Raw genomic sequence first — 25,860 nt, forward strand, 5'->3', positions numbered from 1 at the left:
CACCCTCATTATGCCCTGGCAGAGAAACTTGGTCTTTTCCAAGGACTATGATATGAGCCCCAATTACATAGTTATTTTTGTGTTTATTTGTTAATGTCCTCTCCAGTAAGCTGTGGGCTCCCAGGAGGACCAGAATAATGATTGTTTTGCTCACCACTGTGTTCCCAGCACCTACTGTGAACTTGGCACAACAACTACCTATTCATTTGGCACAATGAATATCTAGCATGCTTTTCTCTTTAAAAAAAAAGGAAAGAAAAGGGGAAAACATTAAATCTCTACTAGAAACAAGGTCTCCCTGTGTTATTTGAGATTTAATAATCTTTTAATAACTAAATGGCAAACAACAGAAACTGCTTCAGGTCAACTCAACACTATATAGTGTCTGGGTCAAGGCAAGGAAAAGAGATTAGCTAACTTCTAAAGCACCTGCCTCAAGTTACTTGCCAAAATAAGGCCTTTAATGCTTAGGAAAGGTCCACTTAAAAACACTCTTCTGGGGCTGGGAAGGTGGCTCAGTGGTAGAGTGCTTGCCTCATATGCATGAGGTTCTGGGTTCAATTCCTTAGCACCACATAAGCATAAAAAAGTTAGGAGTGGTACTGTGGCTCAAATAGTAGCGTGCTGGCTTTGAGCTAAAGAGCTGAGGGACATCACCCAGGCCCAGAGTTCAGGCCCCATGACTGAAAAGAAAACCCACAACTTTCTTCTTGTGCCACTGCACATGACTGAATAATAGAACAGGAAAGAGTGTTCATCTCTGCAGAAAGATGCAAATGAAATGGATAAATGGTCAGGCTTCAGAAAAGTATCAGAATAGTTAGAAGCTCTTACATAGGCACAACTTTCTTCAAGTGTATTCAGCACTACCAAAAACAAATAAATAAGAACCTTGAACTTAATCAGTTTGGAAACATTTAAAACAAAAGAGAGAAAGCTAAGAGCAAGTGTAACTAGGGTTTTGTGATTAAACAAACTGTTCTTCAGTGATAATAGGTATGCAAGCGATTTATTTTTCCAATCTTGAGCTTGTATTAACTAGAACCCTAATTTTTCCATGAAGCTGAACTGTGTCTTAATTGCCTGCCTTGAAGCTCATGCCCATTTAAAATAAGCTTAATTTTTTTTCCACTGTCAGCTCACCCAGAGCCACCTGGAGAATCCACAATTCTCCAGCCCAGCATGTACCACTTCTTATCATTATGGAGAGCAGAGACAAGCGAGTAGTCTTACAGGCAGGTTCCAGAAAGATCCATCTGTTCATAACTGTGTGCACCAGCCCACAAACATTCCCAGCCCTGTTCTCACTTCAAGGGCAGAAGAACACAGTCATTATCCATGCCACAGGCTATTTTTCAGTATTTAAATTCTTCTTTTGCCAAAGCTCTGCACTTTCTCAGGTCCTACATCTGTATTGAGCTTGTGGCAATTTGGATGAATGCTAATTTTAAGAATATCCCCTTGTGTGCTGCCTATCAGTGCTGCTTCTAACATTTGAAGATGGAGTATCTCAGATACTTCATGTGCCATTTTTTAACATCTCCATTCAAGAGACCTGTAAATCTTTTTCTGGAGAGAAACTGCAGCTCCCAACTCTACACTGGGGATCCCTGCAGTATGAACTGGCTCAAGGATTAGTTGAATAGCAACCAACAAGACTGCTCTCCATATAGGAGGGCCTGTCCAACTCAAAGTGGTCCTTTTGTGTATGTATGAGCTAGTCCTAGGGCTTGAACTCAGGGCCTGGGCACTGTCCCTAAGCCTTTGTGCTCAAGGCTAACACTCTACCACTTGAGCCACAGCTCCATTTCCAGATTTTTGGTGATTAATCAGAGATAAGAGCCTGAACCATCTTTCCTGCCCTAGCTGTTTTTAAACCATAATCCTCATCTGTTAGTCTCCTGAGTACTAGAATTACAGACATGAGCCACCAGCACGTGTGTGTGTGTGTGTGTGTGTGTGAGTGTGTGTGTGTGTGTGTGTGTGTGTGTGTGTGTGTACCAACTCAGGGACTGGACACTGTCCTTTAACTTTTTCTTTTAAGTCTAGTGCTCTACCACTTAAACCACACCTCCATTTCCAGCTTTTTAGTAGTTGATTGGAGATAAAAGTCTCATGGATGTTCCTGCCCAAGATGGCTTCTAACCATGATCCTTATATCTCAGCCTCTTAAGTATCTAGGATTACAGGTATGAGTCACTAGTTTCAAGTGACTCTCTTGTGGCCCCTTTCTCAAGGCAATGTAGTAACAGCTTTGCTTTCTCTGATTTGTCTTCACAACATGCTTTACAAGACTCTTTATAACAAGGTTACAAGACTCTTATCTCCAACTAACCAGTAAAAATACAGAGCTGGAGGCATGGCTCAATGGTAAAGCACCAGCCCAGGCTTGAGCAGAACTAAGCCAGAGCAAGAAGCCCTGAGTTTAAGCCAGTCAGTACCAAAAAAAAAAAAAAAAGGTCCTGATGCAGAAAGTACAGTGATAACAAAACTAAACCCTTGTGAAACAGAGGTATCACCTGTAAAGCCAAGTATATTCAGGTGCAAATACGTTAGTATTAAGAACATTGCATACCAGATGAGGTCAGTAACACTTTCTGGTGTTAAATAAGACGGGGAGGGTTAGCAAATGGGGGGACGAAGAGTAGAATTAAAAAGACATTGAGGAAATTGACAAAATTCCAAATACAATTCATAAAGAGAAACTGGGACTTGAAAAAGCAGAGGTAAAGAGAATTGAGAAGTCAGTAAAGAGATGAAGACATCAGAGGGCAGTGTAGAGATTATAAATGCAGACCGGATAGATTTACATCATTTCTGTGCTCTGGCAAACTGAGGAATATCTAAGTAAGGAAGCAGAAATCTCTTCAAGTCTTTTCAACTGAGGAAATTTAATAGAGAATTGGTTACTGGGGCAATAGAGATCCAGAGAGTCTCATACCAGACAGTCCAGATTAGCAAGAGCAAGAATCTACCACCTCCCTTAGGCTGAAGAGACAATAGCAGGAGGTGGCTGTTGCTGGAGTGTTAGGTCAAGGTCACTAGTGAGCAGCTGGAATTGAAGAAGCCTGGCTACACAGAGGAAGAGATTCTGCTGTCCAATATTCTACTCAAAGCGAGGGCAAAGAAAATATACACTGCTTGACCCTTTTCCCTGATGTTTCCCACAAGTAACTCCCCTTGGCTGAACACAGTAAGCCACCTGACTTGCAAGTCTGGAGTTGCAGCCTGCAGGAGAGAGCCTCCTCCCATACTGAACAGGAGAGGGAAGGGCAAAGAACTCCGCGCCCAGCACAAGAGGGAAAAAGACATTTGGTCCAAGTGAGCTTTCATTAGCAAGCTTCTATTACAGAAGACATGCTGAAAGATCCGCTTATTGCCATGTGAAGACCACAAAGGAGTATACAAAGTGGAGGGCTCCACCCTAGAATACTAACTCAGAAGGCAGATAGGGACTTTATTTTTTTTCTTTAGTTATAATTATGCCAGTACTAGTCCACACAGGGAGAATGTTTATTTATATGTTTGGGTGCTTGCTCAATTCTAGGATGAAAAAGGCTCTGCCTGTTAAAAATAAAAAAAAATGCATGAGTGCAAGGTTAAAAATATTTTTTTAAAAAACAAAAAAACAAAAAACGCATGAGTGCAAGTAGAACTGGGAAAATGGGGACTGCATTGGTGGGTTGGATCTATGGTGCTGTGGAAACTGAGAAAAGAGGGACACTAAATCTCCGTGTAATTTCTCACAACTACACATGCATCTGCAAATACCTCAAAATGAAAAAACACAGTCAAAATTTCATTGACATTTTGAAAAGGCCTCTCCTTCCATTGTGTATCACTCAAGCGTCCACACCTCTCCCATGCTCTCATGAGTTGTATTCTCCCTATTTAATCGAAGCCCAGTTGGCTTTTTGCTGACCTACTCTATAACTTCTCATTACTGGGTCTTTTTGTCACGAACTAAGTACAGCTTTTACAATATGCACATGCACACGTGCGCTTGTGCACGTGTGTGTGTGTACATATATATGTATATATGATGGTGTTAGAAGGCTCTTGATTATCCAGCCTTCATAGTTCTGACTACAAGCAGAGCCATAATATTAAGATTCATACTAATACTAATTAGAAAACTGCCTTATCTTATTTCATATCATCAAACAAGCTTTAACTTGCTCATTTCATAATTAAGCATTTAATTCAAAACAGCTCTCTTTATGGATTTCTGCTTTCGTTCTCCCCACTCTCTGTACCTCTTGATCTTCCTGGGAGCTGGTGGCCTAAGAACTGGCAGGAGAAATTGCAGACAAAAGCTGAGTATTATGACAGAACAAGAGGAAGGAAAAAAAAAAGTGCCACCCCCAGCTACCACTCATTCACTTAGCTAAAACACAGGCTGCAGGCAAACCAATGGCTATAAGTGCATACAGTCATGCTAGGTCTTCCAGAAACTGATAGTTTGTAAACATCACTTCCCCGCCATGAGCAAGAGAAAAAGTCACTATTCATCATGCAACAGACATGCATCACAGATATTTCTCCAACTCTCCTCCTCTACAATTCCACAAATCCTTCCTGTAAAAATGTAACTTCCTTCCTTAAATGATCTGATGGTGAATTATTTATATTCCTCAATTCATCCTTGCTTCTTCTTTTATTTATGCCTATAATTGAACAATTTAACTCTAGAAAGCCTGACTCACAGTACAAGCATGACAGAGTATTCCCAATCCTTCCAGGGGTGCCAAGTCTAATGGGCAGGGCAAGGGAATAGTGCAGAAGAGTAAAACAGGAAACACTCCCCTGGGGAATGGCAGGGAGCTAACTCACCACCTATCACAGATGTCCATGTGAGCTGACTTTGCTAGACAGCACTCTATCACACTGAAGCTTGGATTCTTTCTTGCATCTCTAGCCCTAAGGTTACTAGCTTTGCTTAAGTGCTCACCACTGCTTGCTTGGGCACTGTCATTTCCAACAGCTCGCTATGCCCCAATTCTTCCTTCATCTATTCCCCACACATCTGCCAGAGTGGTCTCCCTAAATTCCAAATCAAAACTGTAATGCCCTTATTGCCTGAGACTGAGAACCACAAACTTGCTTCATTTATAATGAATAAATAAAAGCAGGTTTTGATTTCTTTAAAAAAAATTTTTTGCTTAAGCAGACCCTAAGACAGAATTGAAGTGCAAGCTCTTTTGCAGGAAAGAACCCTAAAAAGGACTGGTGGAACAAAGGCAAGGGATAGAGGCACTTTGTACATGCTGTCTAGCAGACTATTCCTGTGAGCTACTCAAGCTCAGTGTCATTGGAGTTAGGACTCAGGGAGTCAGTGTAGGAAAGGCATTAGAGTTACCACACTAAAGGGTCAAGGATGCTAGGATATTACTGTTCTGTCCTGACTGAACTCAGATCCTGAGGCCATTAACCTTTACCCCATGTATAAGAGTGGGGACAAGGAAATAGTTGCAGAATAATTCTGTAGACAGGTACTGACTGAAGCATGGAGTAGAAGGTTATATGAATACAAAACTGGTCCTGTCTGATCCATCAAAATACATCCTGAAGAATCCCCATGTGGTGGGCTTGGGTAGGATCTAGAAATCAGTATTGTGGCAAGCACGTTGTAAGATTTCTTTTAACAGGCTGATGTGAGAAGAGCTGACCAATCTCAAAGTTCAAAATCTTTGGTGCTTCTTGCCAGGGCCTCCATGCTCTGACTCCTGCCCTACTCTCCAGGATACCTGAATCTATACACAGTCCCTTGCCAAACCACACAGAATGTATACACTGTTAAAAACAGCATGTTCTCGTGCATGGGTAGGAGTTGTACCTAAGAGTATATATGAATCCCAGAGCCAAACATAGAACCATTCATATAGAAAACACTCAGTTAATGTTTGTGGAGGAAATAACTCCAAAAATAATACTACTATATTACTTAAGAGGTATTGTTTTGTCTCCTAGATGAAACAATTTTCCCTGTCTAATAAAATAGTAGTTACAACTTCATCATTAAAATTAAACCAAATATATATTAAGCACCTAATTAATGTATGCAAAACATTCAGAAATCCCTCCAGTAAAGTACAGGATGAGCATCACTTATATAAAGCGTTGTGAATTTCAGATTTTGGATTATTTCCATGTGCATGAGATATCTTGGGGATAAGATCCAAGTCTCAGCATAAAACTCATTCATGCTTTACATATACCTTCTACAAGTAGCTTTAATTTTATACACTATTTTTAGTGTACCTTTGCTCTAACTACAACTTATAGCATAAGGTCAAGTATAGAGTTTTCTACTTGTGAAGTTAGATTGGTTCCCAAAAAGATGAGGATTGTAGCCAAGTGCCAGTGGCTCCGGCCTATAATCCTAACTACTCAAGAGGCTGAGACATAGAAGACTATATTTCAAAACCAGCCTCGGCAGGAAAGTCTGTAAGACTTTCAATTAATTAGAATTAATTTTCAATTAATTCTATTTTCAATTAATCAGAAAAATGCTGATCTGGTCTGGAGACATAGTCAAGGTGTAGAGTGCCAGCTGTGACAAGCCAGCTCAAGACTCTGAGTTAAGCATTACTATTAGCACACACACATGCATGTGCACGCATGCACGCTCACGCAAGCAAACACACACACACACACACACACACACACCATTGTTAAGGACTTTGGATTTGGGGATTAAAGAAGCTCAACAAATACATTAACTGTTTATCTGCCTAATTCTTAACAAAGATCTTCCAATACATAAATACAAATGAGGAAGATAAATACCTAGACAATGGTGAAAGGAAGGCAGGAAGCACTGTAACCTGCTGTGATCCTCCAAGTTCTCTACAAAGACACTCTGATTTTCCTCCATCATTACAAGGACATAGTAGAATAAAGAAGGTTTCACTTTCATGGCACAAAACATATGGGATTACAACTACTTCCAGTTACCACACATGGGCACCCGAGATCCAGAGGGAGACTTTGGGCTCTATCCCTTTCATGCACGCAGGGCTTCTGAGGCTTTCCAGCTGCTCAAGGTGTTCTCCTACAAAGGAGGCCAAAGTAGAGGCTCTTGCCACTTGTAGTCATTAAAGAACCCAGCGTGGCTTTTCTGCCACTGTTTGGGATGTTAACCACAACACCTTGGCCACATTCCAGTCTGGATAATTACACTGGGGCTAGCAAACGTCACCCTCCAGCGCCAACTAAATAAAGCAGACTCAATGCCATAACCTTTGTTGTGCTGCTGTGGGCTATTAAAGAGCTGTTCTATACTTGGGATGGCTGTATTTGTGAGAAATCAATACTCCTGGTATAGCTTTCTGCACTCACAAGGAGTACATTCCAAAATATCACTGGTAAAGTTGGTTGTTTCGGATATAGATATATTTGGAAAATTACAGGTTTTTTTCTCTAGTCTCTATGCATTTACTTTGCACAAGAATGAAGAGTGAAATGTGTGCATTGTTACACCAGAGAGGAAGCTACACTGATTTCATGAAATACACACAGAGCATCTATCGTATTCAGTGTTCTGCTACAGGTCCTGAGCATGGTGAACCTAGTTCTAGATGCCACAGGTTGAATTTTGTCAACATAAATGGGACAAATAAAATTTGTTCTTCCTCAACTGCTATACTTTTGAAAATCTGAGTAGATCACCTTTACCTTAATTTCTATTGCTTAAAAAGCACTATTTTTGGCCAGTCACTCCTGACTGATGCCTGAAGTCCTAAGTTACTCAGAAGGCTGAGATCTGAAGGTTATGGTTCAAAGCCAGGCAGGGCAGGAAAGCCCTTGAAACTCTCATCTCAAATTAACCAGCAAAAAGCTAGAAGTAGAGATGTGGCTCAAATGGTAGAGAAAAAAAAGCCAAGCAAGAGTGCAATACCCTGAATTCAAGCCCTGGCATTGAAAAAGCAGCACTATTTTGTCCATTCTTAAGACATGATAGGACTTTTAACTTCACATATAGGTACATAGTATGCCCAGAATCAAATGAATGCTTGAAAGTATGAAAGTTGGCTTTTGTGGCTAGCCTGGAGGATAGTAAATGGGCTCATAGATTGGCCTGCTTTTTTTAACAATCATCCTACTTAGGTAAGTAAGAGTCTACAGGTTAGAATAGCAGGAGCTAACATAAGGAAATCAAAGATGTAAATTTCTCACCTAAAGCTTCTTTTTACTATATGAAAAATCACAAGCCAAGTCCAGTAGTATTCCACCACAAGGATCAAATGGCAAAAAGGATATATACACATCATGGAGATGGGGCTCTCACTGATTTTTTTTGTTTTTTTGTCTGCTTGGCCTTGAACTTGGATCCTCTTGATCTCTGCCTCCCTGCTGGGATTACATATATAATCAACCATACCTGGATGAATTTTGAGGAACTGAGCTTTTATAGACATTTAAAAGGAAATGTTAGAATAAAATTTCTAAGTTAAAAATTTTTTAAAGAAAATGGCAAGGAGAAAAGGTAGAAGTATCACATTTATTTGTGCTTTTACATACATGTATGATCTTGTACAAGAAAACAAGAGTGGGAAGTTAAATTCCAAAATTCAGTGGATTAAACTAATATATGAACTATCAAATATTTAATATCATAGTATGCAAATGGATACAGAAATGGCTCAGAATTTTTTTGAAATAACCTTGAAATAAAGATTCATCCCAGAGATCTAAAACAAGTACTTATCCTGAACAAACCATGTTCTTGCTTGACTTTTTGAAATCAGTGAAGTCCATTCAAAATCTGTCAAATTACTATTCTGTTTGAGAATTCTTCTAGCTAGTCCAAGTTAATAGATGGCTTCGAAAACCAGGTTAAGCATGCTGCTGGTCAATTTATTCCGCCCCTCCCAATGAATCTGCTACAAAACATGAGCATCTTTTCTGATTAAAAATAAAAGACTCGGGCTGGGAAGGTGGCTCAGTGGTAGAGCACTTGCCTTGCAGGCATGAGGCCCTGGGTTCGATTCCTCAGCACCACATAAGCAAAAAGAAAAAAGCCGGAAGTGGTGCTGTGGCTCAAGTGGTAGAGCGTTAGCCTTGAGCTGAAGAGCTGAGGGACAGTGCCCAGGCCCAGAGTTCAGGCCCCACGACCGGACCCCAAAAAACAAAAACAAAAAACAAAAAACCCAGGGCCTCATGCATGCTAGGCAAGCACTCTACCAGCCACATTCCCAGCCTAAAATAAATTCTTACCAAAACTTAAAAAAAAAATAAAAGAGTCTTCAATGATACTTAATACTGTCTTGATACTTAATACTGTCACTTACATCTACTGAAGATGTTACATTAAAGTTAAATTCTTGGTTTGGGTAAAGGGGAGCACAGAAGTGGAGGGACAAAGAGTGAACAAACACAGCAGAGATACTCACTAGAGACTATGTTGAAAATGAACTGTACAACTTGTGGGAGAGAGGGGCCAGGAGGGAAAAACTAGGAGAAGGGAAGAGGGAAGGGAAGAGGTGACACTGCTCAAAAAGACATGTATTCATTACCTGACTTATTTAACCGTAACTCCTCTGTACCTTACCTTTATAATAACAGTAACAATTTTTAAAAAGTTAAATTCTATTTTTGTCATTAATAACAGACATAATATATATACAATTAAAATGGCATACAGAGGGTGGGCATAATGGTCCATGCCTGTAATCTCAGCTTAGGGAGGTATAGACAGAAAGCTTAGCCCCATCCATGGGAAAATGAAAGATCCTATCTGAAAAATAACTAGGGCAAAAAAGATAAAGGCATAGCTCAAGTGGTTGAACACCTAGCAACCACCAGACCTTGAGTTCAAACCCTAGTACTGCCAAAAATCAATCAATAAGTACAATAGAATAAAGAATCTCAGAAATGCTGAAATCATGCATAGGTGATTGGACTTTGCCACCCAATAATCCCTTTCTTCTCATTTTAGAGTTTAAAAACAACCTATACTACAACCTCTCTTAGAGGCAAATGAATAGGCCCTATACTAGTGGACCTCAATCAGGTGGCCCCTCTGGTGAGGTGGCTTAGATAAAGCTGTCTCATCAACAAGATACAAGGACAGAGTTTCTCTTTCCCACATTGAAGAGATCCAATTATGGCACCAACAGATGTTTTGTGTTACAGGACAGCAGACTGGAATAAGTAGTTGATTACCAGGCAAACTGACCAACACAGTTTTCAATCTCACTACTGTAAAAATAAAAATAAAAAAAACTTACACACAGTAAGGCATTATTAAAGATTGTCCAAATCCATAAACAATTACCAGAGCAAGGGACTCTGCTCTGAAGTTTTGAGAAAAAAAAAGGAAGTCATCAGGACTTTATGAAACTAAAAACAGAATTTACTACATGCAATGCATCTCCTAGGACCACAGTCTAAGTGTGCCTACAATGAAATGTTTAACTTGCAAATATTTACAGTACTTTGTATACCTACAATTTTACCTACAAGATTACCTATATGGTAATCTGGTAATCTTGTTTATAATTTTTATGTAAATTTAGAACAAAGAAAGAATAATTCAGGGGGAGAAGCAGAGGTGCTGGAGTGTTCCCCAGGAGATGACATCCTGACTGTTTCCATCTCTAGAGGGGTCACTTCACCTCATTGTGCCTCAGTCCCTTAAAATTACAGTCTAGAGCATCAATCCTACCTCTCTTTTAGCAGTAAAAGTCTGCCATCTATTTAGGTATTTTGATAACTCAAGTTTTCATAAATTCCTAAGAGCACCTGAAGGCATCACTAGCCGTGCTCACAATGCTTAATCAGTATGAAGGGGAGAATGAGCACCGTCTCAACAATTCTCCCATTTGGCATTTTACAGTTTATACTAGGCATGAGAGGGCCATCAAAATTAGATGCTTCATTTCATCCACAATAACAACCTATTCTTATTACAGTAAAATATATTAATATTCTTTTTAAAACATCCCTCCCCCCCCCCCAAAAAAGAAAGAAATAGCTTCACCTCACTGAAATCAAACTTAGGTGAGTCTCACTTGGAGGGTTGCAGTGCCTGGTTTACAGTGTGAGTATCAGGATATGAAGCAGCTGTCACTGCTTTGTTTTTCATTCACAGTAGGTGGTTGCCAGGCAACAAAATACTATTGTCTGTTTCCATGATCTATTGGCCAATTCGACTGGTGATAATGCTTTCTACAGTTTAAAACAGGGCCACCTTTTGGACAAAAAGAAATGAGCAAAATTCCTAAAGAAGACAATAACATACATATGTATGCTTTAAATGGACCCTAAATTTACACATATAAATATGTAACTGTATGGTGATATAAATATATAGTTTGCACATTGTCTGTGCCATTATATATATACATGTGTGTGTGTGTGTGTATCTTCCTATCTAAAAACCTTAATAGGTAGGTCCACAACCAGAATCAATGTCCCTGAGCACAAATCAAGGCATTCAATACAGAAATGACAACATAATAAGACTTATTTTCTTAAAAACAACAATGGTTTTCAATTTGTGAAATGTATCAAAGCTTGTTCCTTGAATTGGAAAGTCCTCCAGACAGAAAAGCAATTCTGTCTATTTAACTAATAACTCATTGAAAGTCTTTACCATTTACTTTGGAATAATCTAACATATTAACTATGTGTTAATATGTGTTAACTATTAATCATGTGCTATCAGTGTGTACAATAATTCAAATAGTGTTGCTGTTCACACATAACACTATTAAAATTTATGCATCTTAAAAAAATAATTGAATTGTTCTCCCCAGAATAACACTGTGTGAATCTCACTTTGTTGTGCTATGAATCCCCAGGGAATAACCGCCATGCTATATTATTCTTGCATATTTCACTGGCTTACAAATAAAACAACATAAGATATATCAATATAAAGTTGTCAACATCAACTTGCATGGGTGGCTGTTTGTTTTGCATTGACAGGACTTCTAAAGATAACAGTTACAATAATCTCTGATGCACAGACACAACATCAAAACCGCCTGAAGAAATTAAAGCTTGAAAATGCTAAAAGCAATCATGCTTTGAGATGAGAAGAAATCAGTTCCATTTATATGTATTTGTGTAAAGGCCCTACATAATGCCAGAACAGTCTTTGGACTTTACACAACGCTTATCCATCTTCACTCAGAGTATTTCAAATGCACTTTAAATTAACTATTTAATGCATCCCTCTAAAGGAACCTTCCATTTGACAGAATTGCCATTTGCAAATATGTCTATTACAAGAAACTGGAATAATCAATATATATTGCCTGGCTAGATATTATTACTATAAAGCTCCTATCAAAAGTGCAAAGCTTGCAAAACCAAAGCAAAAGTATATTAATAACGAACTACTAGTGGAAATTACCACTCTTCCCAACAGAGCGGTCTTTAGCTGAACACACCCACCTCTCTGAAGCGCCCACCTACCTGCTTCTTTTACATCACCCTATAAATGACCCACGTCCTTCTTAGCTTCTTCAGCTTTCACATGCCTCTCCTTCTCCAAAACCCAATTTCTTCTGCTCTTTCCCCACCCTCTCCTAAGCCGTCTTCATTACTTCCTCCTACCTACCAGACTCACATCAGCAGCCCAGTCTGCCAGGAACCTCTCCACGTGCACTTGTTTCCGACGTTCTCCTAGGTCTGCTATGAAAAAATCACAACCCCTGAACAAAACAATCTTCATGAAACTAGGGTTATAAGCTATATTTTTTTAAAAAAAGGTTATGACAGTGAAAGACTGAGGAAGACAAAGTAAAGGAGAAAGACAGAAGTGAATTTGAGGAAAGAAGGCGGCCAACGAGTGGTAATACACTGTAAGATGTGGGCATCCCACAGAACTGGCCTTTCCCCACCTGTGGACCCCACTTTCCCCCATGTGCTCGCGGCGGGATGACAACCACAACACTCCGGAACCACCCCCCTCCAAGAAGGAGGCGGGGTTACGCCTTCAGCCAATCAGTACCCGTGATCCCCGGGCGTCCAACCTATGGGGTGGCCGTGGCCATGCAGGAGGAGGACGTGGGGTGGTCCGGGAGGGGCCGCGTCCGTGGGAGGCGCGCACGTGTCCAGAGAGGCTAGGAACCCGCGGGCGTCCAGCTGTCAAGGCGCGGGCTCTACGCCCGGGCAGTTGCCGGGTCCAGCTGTCCAGGGCCTCCTTTTGCCTGGAGCTGGGCCAGGCAAGGGCGCACGCTCCCCACTTAGGAAGACCTGGGCTGGGCGTCCAGTTTCCCCGCGAAAGGGGACGCGCGCACATCACAACAATAGTACCTAGCGCAAAACAGGCTAGGAGCAAAGTTTCCCGGCCCCGCACCCTAGCGGAGTCCGTCTAGGCAGGAAGACGGGGAGATGCAGGACGGGAGGGTGACAATGGGGAAAAGAGGGGCCCGCGGGCGGGCTGCGGGAGCCCGACAGCCGGCCGGGGGCGGTGTCGGGGGCGGCACACGGCGGGGTGCGCTGTCCAAGGTGCGGAGAAGGTGCTGGGCGCGTGCACCGGCGCCGAGCCCGGAGCCCACACTGGCAGGGCGGGCGGGCGGAGAACAGCTGTGTCTGGGGCGCCGCGCACCCCCGGACTCGTAAAAGTGATGGAGCTTTGAGCTGGGGTTCGGCGGGGAAGGACGCGTGTGGGAGCGGGAAGGGCTCTGTCACACCCCGCTCCCTACCAGCCTCACCTCTAGTTCTACTCCCCTCCCCCCCGCTCGCCCACTCCCCGCCAGGCTGAGTCCCGGTGCGGTGGCGAGGGGAGGGGTGGGGGCGGGGCGGGACCCGGGCACCCCGATTCCCCACCCGGGACGCCCCGGGGAGGCTGCGGGCCGCGTCGCTGCTCACCTGGGGCCGCGGTTCTGGGAGCAAAGGCAGCCCCGCGGCGCGGAGTCGGGCGCCGGGCGCGGCGCGGCTCCTCCTAGCCTCGGCGTCCTCCGCCTCCTCCGGGCTCCGCTCGGACTCCTGTCCCGGGGAACCGAGCTGCCTGACGGGGCCGGGCTGCGGCCGCCTTTTCCTCGGTCTCCGCCGCCGCCGCCGCCGCCGCCGCAGCCGCAGACAGAGGACGCCCCGTGGCGGATGGAAGCCTGTGTGAGTAGCGGCGCCGGGGAGAATGGGATCTGCTTAGGGGCGCTGGAGACTCCGCGGCTCGGGGCGCGCGGGCGTGCGCACGCGCGCCGGCGAGTGTGAATGTGTGTGTGTGTGTGTGTGTGTGTGCGCGCGCGCGCGCGCCCACGGGGTGGGGGAGTCGTGAGGGGAGGGGGAGAGAGAAAGGGAGGGAGGCTGATTGAAGCTAGTAGGGACCGAGGTAAAATTCTTCGACCCCGGATATCCGTAAAACCGCGGAAGGAGGAACGGACGCTGGGCTTAGCCTGGAGGAGCTGCCCGCCGGGAGACCAGAGAAGAGGAGGCGAGGCCGTGTGGCCAGCTTGGAGTCGGGATCCGAGGCCCGGGGAGGCAAAGCGGGACGCGCAGCCACCGGGGCGGCAGAAGTGGCGCCTGCAGCCCACGATCGCGCTACCTACTCTGGGGAGGGGCAGAGGCCACTCGCTCCTGCCACTACCGGCGTCTGGACTTCTCCGCTGGGGCGCTGGGGGACGGAGATCCGGAACCTCGCGGTTGCCATGGCGACCTCGGAGGCGCCAAGCCGGCTGACAGGCCAAGCCGGGGACCCGGGCGCACGTGGCAGCCTCCTGGCAGAAGTCGGCGTGTGCCAAGACTGCCGGCTTGGGGTTGCGCCGCAGAATCCACCCCGCCCAGCCTACAGCGTCTATCTAGCCCCGGCCGAGGATTTGGAGTGGTTGCCATCACGTTGGGTGAAATGTTTCCTTTCTAGAAGCTGCTTTTCCTGAGAATTATCCACTGCCCTTATGGAAGCGCTTGCCCTTGGTGGGATGTTGCCACCTGTACAGACACCAACAGTGAGTGCCTCTCTCAATCCCGCTGGTCTCGCAGTCCCTCTCCTCCTGGGCTCACCCTCCAAGCCACACTGTAAGACCTTAGAAAATAAACGCGTAAGTCACATTCCTATACCCGCCTTCCTAAGGACGCACTGTAAATTCTCAGGGCGACTTTATTCACCCAAGAACATCTTCTCGGGTCCTAAGGTCTGGGTGTTCATTGAAAAGCTCTTCTGGCAAGAATCCTCCCCTGGAGTGTTTTTGCATACTTTTCCTTGCCCTCCAGTACTTAGCACAGTACCACGTACATTGAATGTTCTCTATAAAGGTTGAATGAATGACAGTGTTTTCTAGCGTCACATATCTGTGTGTGACTCTTTTGCCTTCTGGCAAAGGCCCCCTTCCCACCTGAAAAGAAAAAGAAAAATGTATACTGATCCACTGTGCACAGAATACACGCAGAGAGCCCTCCAGTGTGGGACCCAATGGTATAGCTGGGTGTGCAAAGGCCAAAGTCAGCTTTATTTTGGTATGGGGACGGGGTGGGGGTGGGAGGAGGGGAATTTAAGTTCTCAAAACGTGAAAGGTGTCCTTCATCAGCAGTGTACACCACACCGTGCTTTCTAGGACAGAGGACAAGAAACAAGTTTTCTAAGAAATGCATGTTTCTAATTGCTGGTCAGATAAAGCATTTCTCTTGTTAAGAGCAGTATTTCGTGGACAATGGCTACTACATGCAGAACTTGGCCCTGGCTGCTAATTCTGCTTTAGCACCAAACACACATCCTCAACCAGGCTTTTACTAGGAGCATCTTTTTAGAAGCAGATGTCTTCAACTTCACATTCCATGCTAAATTTCAATCCCTTTGAACTTTGGGCTCTTCTGTCATCTGCTCTCTCTCTCTCTCTCTCTCTCTCTCTCTCTCTCTCTCTCTCTCTCTCTCTCCCCCTCCCTCCCTCTCTCTCCCTCCCTCCCTCTCTCCCTCTCTCTCCCTCTTCCTCCCTCCCTCCCCCTCTTTCTCACCCCCTCTCTCTCTTTCTCTCCCTCTCCCTCTCTCTCTCTCTCTCTCCCTCCCCCCCCCCTCTGGATACCACCTCTGTGAAATGTCACTGAAATAAGAGAAAATTAAAATGGATTTATTTGGGTACTGCCAAATAAATCCATTTTGTTTTCCCTACTAGAGGACCCTTTGTATGACTTCTTCTCTGTCACTCAGTTTACAACCTTCTCAGAAGGTATTTGTGATATTGGAATTCTTATGTTTTTTCCCCCTTATGTTGAAAGCTTAGATGTTTTAATTTTTTTACTTGAAAAACACTTTTAAAACTTTTTGAGGAAGCAAGAAACAGACACCCAAAATGGTCTGTAGACAGCCAAATTGTTAAATAGATATGAGTCAAAAATCTTCCAAAATACTTTAAAGTTTTATTTCCCTTGGGAAGTTGCTTTCAGAGTTTTAATTTCGCAGCTACTAATCTTTCTTGCTGGACTGGAAGAATATGAGGGGGAAAAAAAGCTGAAGTTCCTGCAATGCCCTCACAGAGAGCAATCTTGTCTTTATAAAAACTGATATTTGGGGGTGGGGGGGAGGCTGGGAAGAGATGTGAAGGGTAAACAAAGGAGGAGGCTGCAATGCTTGATAAGAAATGTACTCATTATCTTGCCCATGTAATTGTAACCCCTCTGTACAGTATGTTCACAAAAAATAAAAATTAAAATTAAAAAAAAGCAAAAAAAACATATTTATAAGATACCATCATTTTAAAGTAAGAATGTAATCAGAATTTTTAATGCATGTTAATTTAGAGGATTAATTATAGAAACACAAAAGACAATGGAATAACAACATAAGATAAAGAGCATTTCTGGACCAATTAAAGATAGAAGTTTGGAAGAGCAACAAGAAGTAAAATATATCAACCCCTAGACCCTCATGCTACCTAAACACTAGACAATAACCTATAACTCTTCATTTTTATATGTATCAGTTGGACTGAGATTCAACAACATATTTCTAAAAATCCTATTTTTTGTCCTAAAAAGAGAAACATTTACCAGTAGTGGCTCATGCCTGTAATCCTAGCTACTCAGGAGGCTGAGATCTGAGGATGGAGGGGGTTCAAAGGGAGCCCAGGCAGACAAATGCTTGAGACACTCTTAGATCCAATTAAGCAGCAAAAGGCCAGAAGTAGAAGTTTAGTTCAAGTGGTAGAACATAAAACTTAAGCAAAAAAGCCAAATGAGTGCAAAAGCATGAGGCCTTGAGTTCGTGCCCTATTACCAGCACACACACACACACACACACACAGAAGGAAAAGAAAAGAAAGAAAAGGAGAAACATTCTTAATCTAACTACCTTTTTTTTTAGTTTAAAATACTGTAATAAACTAGTCAAACATTAACTTAAAACTTTGGGTTATAAAGGGGTAGAGTATGAGAAGAAACACTTTAAGCTGATTTGGTCAGGCCTGGCTTATCTTTTTTATCATCCAAATTTAAAAAAACAGAGTTTCACCTCTGAATACTGGTAAATTTAGTCTAGGAGATATATCATGAACTCCAAAGTCAATTTCTCATGTTGGGAGTTGATTGCCCCAAATTCTTTCAAGTGGGAAGGCAGAACCGTTAGTTCAAATGCTGCTGTGGATTTTAGAGGCCGTGAGCACGCATAAAGATACGGGTAATGACCCCCATAATTAGTTCCCAGATCATTGTGTCCATTAGAGTTTTAAATGATAACACTTAACTTGACCTACACCTTAGAAAAAAATCAACAATCAGAAAGTTATATCTCATTCCAAGCAAAACCAGATGTATTTTCTTTGGTAGTCATCACTGCTGACACTTGGGGTACAATAGTACATTAGAAAGTAACCACTAGTTTATAGGATTATGGATTTCCTGCAAGCAGGAAAAAAAAAACAGCTAGGAGTTTTCTTTCCAGGAAAATGAACAGATGAGTATTTAAAAAAAAAAATTGAGCTGGACATTGGTGGCTTGCACCTGTAATCCTAGCTATCAAGAGGGCAGCTGAGGCTCAAAGTTCAAAGCCAGACACAGCAGAAAAGCCCTTGAGACTCTCCAGATAACCAGCAAAGGCCAGAAGCAGAGCTGTGGCTCAAATGGTAGAGCACTAGCCTTGAGCAACAAGCTCAGGGACTGGTCCCATGCCATGAGTTCAAGCCACAGGTCCAGCACAAGTTACAGGATTAGATAGATCGATCGATCGATAGATCGATAGATAGATAGATAGATAGATAGATAGATAGATAGATAGATAGATAGATATGCAAACATATATACATACATTCTTACATAAATTGTGTGTGTGTGTGTGTGTGTAAAATTTCAGGGTTAATGGAGCATCATCTGGAACTCAGAATAAGATTGGGGACTTTTCTGCCTAGGCTGGCTTCAAACCATCACCCTCAAATCTCAGCCTCCTGAGTAGCTAGGATTATATGCATAAGCCACTGGCTCCTGGCTTTTCTTGGACAATGTTAGCATACCATTCAATAAGATCCATTAATATATTGACATGGCTAAAGGAAAACAAAATTGGTGAATTTGCTAATATCTTCCTATTTTTAATCTAATGGTTGTTTTGATTGTCAACAGGAAGAATACACATAAGAACATCAATAGGGCTGGGAAGGTGGCTCAGTGGCCTTGCATGCTCAAGGCCCTGGGTTCGATTCCTCAGCACCACATAAGCAAAAAGAAAAAAGCCGGAAGTGGTGCTGTGGCTTAAGTGGTAGAGCGCTAGTCTTGAGCTAAAGAGCTGAGGGACAGTGCCCAGGCCCAGAGTTCAGGCCCCATGACCGGACCCAAAAAAAAAAAAAAAAAAAAAAGAACATCAATAAACCACCAAACAAGTATTTATTGAGAACCTACTTCATCACAGTTCAGCTCTTTGCTCTATGACCAATAAAATATAAATTGCGGCTAATCAGCCTTTAAAGTTCTATAGGTTAGCTGTTGTTATTCTAGAGAACAAAACGGATGAACATACATAAAATTAATTCTTGACCAGTTGAAACTAACTTCAATTTAAATGACCAGTAAGGTTTAATAAAGAAATTTGTAACTTATCTGTTGGACAAAAATTATCAGTAGCCAATGTATATGCATATTTTCACATTCACACTCCCTCCAAGTAATAGCGGAAGTTATCACAAGTTATGTCATGGAAAAAAATTACTCTATTACTGTAGTCTGAATTTTTTAATTGCAGACATGAGGCCAATTGCTAACAAGGAAGAAGAGCCAGGTGCTGGTGGTTCATGACTATAATCTTAGCTTCTCAGAAGGCTGAGATATGAGGATCACAGTTCAAAGCAGGAAAGTCCAGAAGACTCTTATCACCAATTAGCCACTAGAAAACTGGAAGTAGAGCTGTAGTTCAAAGTGGTAGAGCACTAGCCTTGAGCAAAAATTGCTCAGGAATAATTTCCAGGCCCTGAGTTCAAGCTTCAGGGCTGACAAAAAAAAAAGGAAGAATAGGCTATATTCACAGTGACAGTTATGAATTACTTATCCCTGCACAGAGTGATATAGATTGAAATATGCTAGACCTTATCGTCAATCTTTCAAATCACTTGGAGGGCCACCCATTTCTCTGTTTGCAAAGATTCAGCTGTCTCTTTTTGGATAATTTTGTGTGTGCATATTGTAGGGTTTAAACTCAGACAGGGCCTGGGTACTGTCCCTGAGCTCTTTTGCTCAAGGCTGGTGCTCTACCTCTGAGCCACAGTTCCACTTTCAGTTTTTGAGTGGTTAATTGGAGATAAGTATCTCTTAGGAACTTTCTGCCTGGGCTGGCTTCAAACTGTGATCCTCAGATTTCAGCCTCTTGAGTAACTAGGATTATAGGCATGAGCCACAGATTCCTGGCTCTTCTTGGATAATTTTAACGTAACATTTTATTGTTCCTCTTCTTAATTTCTGCCTCCCAAATTTCTTTTCATCTGTTAACTTTTTAGTATAACTTTAAAAAAATGCAACTCATTTACTGACTCCATGATAAAATTCTGAAGGGCTGAAAAAGTAATAATCCACAGGAGGGCAAAGAAAGTGTTCAGTGGTTAAAAGCAGTATTACATGGACCCTCCTGCCACTTTTGGGGTGGCATTGATGTAAAACCAGTAACCTAATTAGAATCCAACCATCCATGTATTGAGCACTTTATATAACCTGCCTTCCTACAGGCCCCAGAGGCTTCATGTGGGGAAACAAGAACTGTCAGTCACTGGGTTTTGTTTGTTTGTTTGTTTATCTTTTCCAGAGTGGTCTCAGCATAACAGAAAATAGCACAGGATGCTAAGTCATAAGATCCAAGTTCAAATCCCAGCCCAGCCAATGGCTTGCCAAGTGACCTTGTGAACCTCACTTACTGAGATTCCATTGTTACATTTGTGATGTGTGGATAATAACATCTACCTCATTGATTTGTTAAGAAACTTACATGAACTGACATAAGAGAGAGCTCCTGGCATTGAAGAATCTTGGCTCTTGGTCAAAAGTGTGCCAGAAAATTTGAGCATAGACATGAATGGGAGGCCCCTGTAGAAATTCTGGAAACCTTTGCTAGATTGTAATGTTGAGTTGGGTAGATGAATCCTGGGAGTCCCTTCCAAGGATATTTTAAGAAAAACCACAAACAACCAAAAGTTGGCAGAAACTGGCACATGCAGGAAATTGCGGGTCCCATAATTCTAGAGGTGCTGTAATTCTATAAATTTTTGCTGCTGTTACAAAGCCCAAGCTTTTGTGTTCATTTGTTTTTAATTAGTCTGTTTTTCTCAGTTACACAGATTGTGCTTCCTCAACAACGTCTTTTGTCCTGCTAATTTGGTTATGCAAACATTCATTTTACAGATTAATACTGATATTAAAAATTCCTTTCTCAACCCCACATAATTGTAGAAGTAGTACTTGTGCTCACTGGCAAATAAAATAGGTTAAGCAAAAATATATACAAAAGAATTTAAAACCACAGTACTATTACCTCTCAGGGATCAACCACAGTTGCTATGTTGGCATATAGCTTTCTAGACATTTTCTTCATATATATTTATTTTCTTAAATGTCATTTAAGTCAAACTGCAGGCATTTGAATTCTATCATTTTAGCAAAACTATTTTAAAACACTTTCATGAAAGTTAACTTTTTTTTTGATTCACACTACTTTTAAAGAAGAGCTTCTTACTCAACTAAGTCACTTGAAACAGGATTTTAACTGGTCATCCTTGAAATCTCACTGTTTAGTCCTCTACTTGCACTCATTCTAACAATGAATTCTTTTTTAATGGCCCTTTAAAAGTTTAATTTCACCAGGTACTGACGCATTCTGGAGTCACAAGCCCTGCTCCTTGGCCTCTGGCATTCTGTGGATGCTTTGCATTACTTAACCTCCACCCCCAAAAGGAGGTCCAACTCTAACCTTGGATTTGGTACCACATCCTGTGATGGAGCAGAAAAGTCTTCATTTCAATAAGTAACCAGCTTGTTCCCTGGAGTGACCATCTACTAGTTCTGCAGAACATTGCCCCCATAGGTGGGTGAATTACTTGAATGAATGTTTTCTTTCAAATGCTACAGGCAACATCTGAAAAGTTTATTGTATTTTTCTTTTTTTTTTTATTGTGAGAATACCATACAGAGGAGTTACAATTACATGGGCAAGATAACGAGTACATTTCTTATCAAGCATTGTTGCCTCCTCTTTGTTTTCCCTTCCCATCCCTTCCCATACTCCCCCCTCTCCCCACCCAATGCTCCCCCCACCCTCCCCCCCAAAGTTGTAAAGTTCATTTTTCGACATAAGGACTTGTACATCTCATTGTTGCAGTGGGTCCACCTGTATCCCTAGGTAAACGATTTGGTTTTTTCCCTATCCTGAGCAATAAGTACCATGGATAGACAGCAAAATTTCCTACTTTTGTGGTTGAGTGTGTTCACTAATTTACTCCAGAAATGATCATTATTAATGAAAAATAAGCAAGGTGGTAACTGCCAGGGTGGTAACTGTATAGAGGATAACAGGTTCCAAAGTAAAACAACCTCAGCAATCCATCCTAGTCTAAATAATCTAATTAGACTCCCTGACTTCTTCTAGAGCCTTACTTAAATGAAAACTGGAGGATTAATGGAAATAAAAAGGAAGGAGAAAGGAAAAGAAGGTGGAATTATAAGTAGACTATATGTAGACTCTACACTCTACCTTATAAATTACCCACATAAAGAAAATAATGAGGTACTGGACATGAGTGGCGGCTCATGCCATAATCGTCGCTACTCTAGAAGCTGAGATCTGAGGATCCAGGTTCAGAGCCAGCCCAGTCAGGAAAGTCTGTGAGACTAGTCTCCAATTAACCACCAAAAACAACAACATAAAACAGAAGTAGAGCTGTGGTGGCTCAAGTGGTAGAATACTTTTGAGTGAAAACATAAAGCACAAAATCACTTATCTTGATTCTTTCCTGGGTTAGGATAGAAATATTTTCACAGAGGTATACTTTGGCTGGGAGAGATACCATGGCCTTCATTAAGATAGGCCAACTTTAGAGCATTGAGTATGAAAGTTGAGATTAAGGCAGAAACAGAAAATCTAAAACCATGAGTTAGATGAGAGCAGTGAGCTACCACTGAGTTTCTGAGAGCCAAATGGTCATGGAAATGGCTTTTTGTGTGTGATGCTTGGATAAGATAAAGCTTACAGAGTCTACTGCCATTTACTTTGACTCCATTATTTAAAAATCAGCATCTAAATTGATCTAAGCAAACCATATTTGACTAGAATAATAAAATATTAAAGTACTAAGACATTTTAAATTTATCTACTTTGATGACAAATCCCCTAAAAATAAATGTTATATGTCTTTAGCTTAACATTCACAAACCAGAATCACCAGAATGAACGTTAATGTTTAATGGTAAGATGGGCATGGAAAAGAAAAGTTATTAGGGAAATTACTATTTGGCTGAGCTGTGTTTGAGTCAGGGATCTCCCTCAGTGAACTTGGGTAAGTCTTAACCTCAACAAGCTTTAGTTTCCTCATCTGAAAATAGGAATCACTCAGCACTTACCTCCCAGAATAAAGATGAAAGAAGAGAGGACGAAGCATTTCATCCTCTCAAAATGTTGCCATGAATATCTAGTATATGTATGAGTCAAGCAGAAAAGGTCAGATAATGTGATGTTAGGAAAATGAACCCTTAGATATGTATTTAAATGTTTTTTTTTCTTTCATGCGTTTGTTTCTAACTCATTTATAAGATTATTTCTTTGTTGCTTTGTATGTCCCTCCCCCACAGTATAACCCCTGCTTTCACTATATTTGATGTCGGTATAATTTGTGGAGGAGATGGGGAAAAACAAGTCGTTTAAGGATACAGGTGGACCCGTTGCAACAATGAGATGTACAAGTTGTCATGTCGAAAACGAACTTTACAACTTTGGTGGGGGGAGGGGGGAGTGGTGAGGGGGGGGGGACAGGGGAGAGGCTGGGAAGGGATGTGAAGGGTAAACAAAGGAGGAGGCTGCAATGCTTGATAAGAAATGTACTCAATATCTTGCCCATGTAATTGTAACCCCTCTGTACAGTATGTTCACAAAAAATTAAAATTAAAATTAAAAAAAAAAAATGTTGCCATGCCCCTAAACGGTGCTGGAGATGTTCAGAGTTTACCCTCTATTTCCGCCACATTGACCACTGAGATTACTTGTCTGTTTTGTTATCTATTTCTTAAAAGATGTCAGCTTTCTCTCCATGGCTCTGTCACTAAACCCTGATGGTAGCTGCTTCTATGCATAGATTTTTGCATATGTTTCTGGACATGTATTTTTCATTCCAAATCCTCTCTTTTTATTTATCTCCTATGCCTAAGTGCATAACACATAATAAAAGTAATATTCAAACTTATTTTTTAGGTTACATCAACATCTGGAAACTTATAGCCAAGGAAATACTATATACATCTTCCCTTCCTCCTTCCTGCTCTACTCCCTACCCATTATCCTACCACATAGTACATCAATTTCCTGTGATGTCAGTGAGTAAGAATCCATCCCTCGGGGCTTAAGCACTCCTCGATTTATTAAAACTGTAAAAATGGAGACAAAGCCCAGCCCATGAAATTCTTCTTTTAAAGGACTGTGTCTTATATAACCCAACCCAAAACATTCAGTGAGTTTTATGTAATAAAAGTCACAGTTTTTTGAAATTAATCAGTTTGAGTCCTTTTTTTGTATTTAACACATTTCAAGAGTCAAGTTTCTGTGTACATAGATTTATATTTCTTAATCTATGCATGAAAGATTTGATTACAGTACAAAGAACAGTTTCCTAATAATGAAAGTAAATGCATCCAAATGTGTTAGTAAGAATGATAGTAGAATTGTCTTCTCTGAATCTCTGCATAAATGGGTCTAAAACCAGTATTTATGTACAGCACTTCTTAAAGCTAGACTTTGATGATCAAGAACACTTCTCGTCAGTTGATTTCTCTGATGTTATAGAATAGAAACTCCAGACTATGATGGGATTCTGACACATTTTGGTACTTTTATTTCATGATAATTACAGAAGAAAAAATGAAAAGGAAATGGAAATTAGCCTTTAGCAGCTGCTTTAGTGAGACAATCTACATTTTGGATTTCAGAATGAAGAGAGTAGTCCAAGGAAAGAGAAATAAGCTTTTGTTATGATTGTAATGAAATATCTTGTGTTCATTAAAGATGTTATTCTTATTGTAGTGAGAGAAGAAATATTAAAACAAATAAAACCTGAAAATGCTATACTACACTATCCAACAGTTTTTTTTTTCAAATCAGAGCTGTTATTGATTTTACCCTAATTTTGGCAAAGCGGCTGTGTAGTAATCTATGAGAAGAATAGAAGAGTTTTAGAATTCAGGTATTTTAATTTTAGCATTATAGTTTGGCTAAAAACAATACTTCACTATTTGGACATGTTTTATTCCTCTGTCTTATCATTAATACTGTTAAATAAAAGCTTATTTTTAGAATTGAAATGTCAATTATTACATTTTTCTCTAAAGCAATTTTCACCTTCCATTCAGTTTCTATCTGATTACCTATGTGAAAGTAAAATAACTACCCAGCTGCCCGCAGATGGGGGCTTATGCCTGTAATTTTAGCTCTTTAGGAGGCTGAGCTCTTAGGATCAGGTTCAAAGCCAGCCTGGGCAGGAATATCTGTGAGACTCTTAACTCCAATTAATCAAAAACCCTGAAGTGGAACTGTGGTTCATGTGGTAGAGTGCTAGCCTTGAGCACAGAAGCTCAGGTACAACACTGGAGCACTGAATTCAAGCCCCCCAAACCAGCACACTTCACACATACACACACACACACACACACACACACACACACACACAGTATCTGGAAATTGCTCTGTTCCCCACCCTTAAACTCTCATTTTGAGCATCTTACAATGTTATGAAAAAAAAATAGGTACTGTGCATACAAAGAACCCCAGGGCACCATTAAACCTCAGAGACATTTCTTAAGGAAACTGTTGACCTGGTAGGGACAATACCTCTAACGACAACATCACCCTGGAAACCAACGAAATTAACTTGTAAAATGGAATATGAAGAAAGGTATAAAGGACAATAGTTCAAAATTCAACACATGCTTTGAATTTGCTGTGTGTGTGTGTGTGTGTGTGTGTGTGTGTGTGTGTGTGTGTGTGTGTGTGTGTGTGTGTGTGTGTGTGTGTGTGTGTGTGTGTGTGTGTGTGTGTGTGTGTGTGTGTGTGTGTGTGTGTGTGTGTGTCCATACTGGGGATTGAATTCAGGACCTCGCTTGCCTTTTTGTGCTCCAGGCTGGTGTTTTACTTCTTGAGCCACACTTACAATTCCAGTTTTTTGTTATTAATCAATGGTAAGAGTCTCTCAAAATTTCCTGTCCATGTTGGCTTTGAATTTAATCCTCAGACCACAGCCTCTTAGAAGC

The 25,860-nt window shown here is 41.4% G+C and overlaps 2 protein-coding genes across 2 annotated transcripts in view; one reads left to right on the forward strand and one right to left on the reverse strand.

The window, feature by feature from the left end:
* Window positions 1-14,192, reverse strand: part of Enox1 (ecto-NOX disulfide-thiol exchanger 1) — a 540,384-nt gene extending 526,192 nt beyond the window's left edge. The window contains exon 1 of the mRNA XM_042685602.1: window positions 13,828-14,192. The gene's annotated coding sequence lies outside the window, so the exon portion shown is untranslated. The remainder of the gene's footprint in view (window positions 1-13,827) is intronic.
* On the forward strand, window positions 13,348-14,682 carry LOC122112620 (basic proline-rich protein-like). The gene is made up of 3 exons (XM_042685483.1): window positions 13,348-13,574; window positions 13,665-14,070; window positions 14,329-14,682. The coding sequence occupies exons 1-3, from the start codon at window positions 13,348-13,350 to the stop codon at window positions 14,632-14,634; spliced, it is 939 nt and encodes a 312-aa protein (XP_042541417.1). The 3' UTR covers window positions 14,635-14,682.
* The last annotated feature ends 11,178 nt before the right edge of the window (window positions 14,683-25,860 follow it).

Source organism: Dipodomys spectabilis, unplaced genomic scaffold (assembly GCF_019054845.1).
Source record: "Dipodomys spectabilis isolate Male_0828 unplaced genomic scaffold, ASM1905484v1 ptg000095l, whole genome shotgun sequence".
Lineage (NCBI taxonomy): Eukaryota > Metazoa > Chordata > Mammalia > Rodentia > Heteromyidae > Dipodomys > Dipodomys spectabilis.

What these genes read in the sequence shown, in the direction of transcription:
- LOC122112620 (XM_042685483.1), top strand. Translation starts at nt 13,348, where the DNA reads ATGCAGGACGGGAGGGTGACAATGGGGAAAAGAGGGGCCCGCGGGCGG. An exon ending in CGCCGCGCACCCCCGGACTC is followed by an intron (nt 13,575 to 13,664) that starts GTAAAAGTGATG and finishes GCTCCCTACCAG; the next exon opens with CCTCACCTCTAGTTCTACTC. An exon ending in CGTGGCGGATGGAAGCCTGT is followed by an intron (nt 14,071 to 14,328) that starts GTGAGTAGCGGC and finishes AAACCGCGGAAG; the next exon opens with GAGGAACGGACGCTGGGCTT.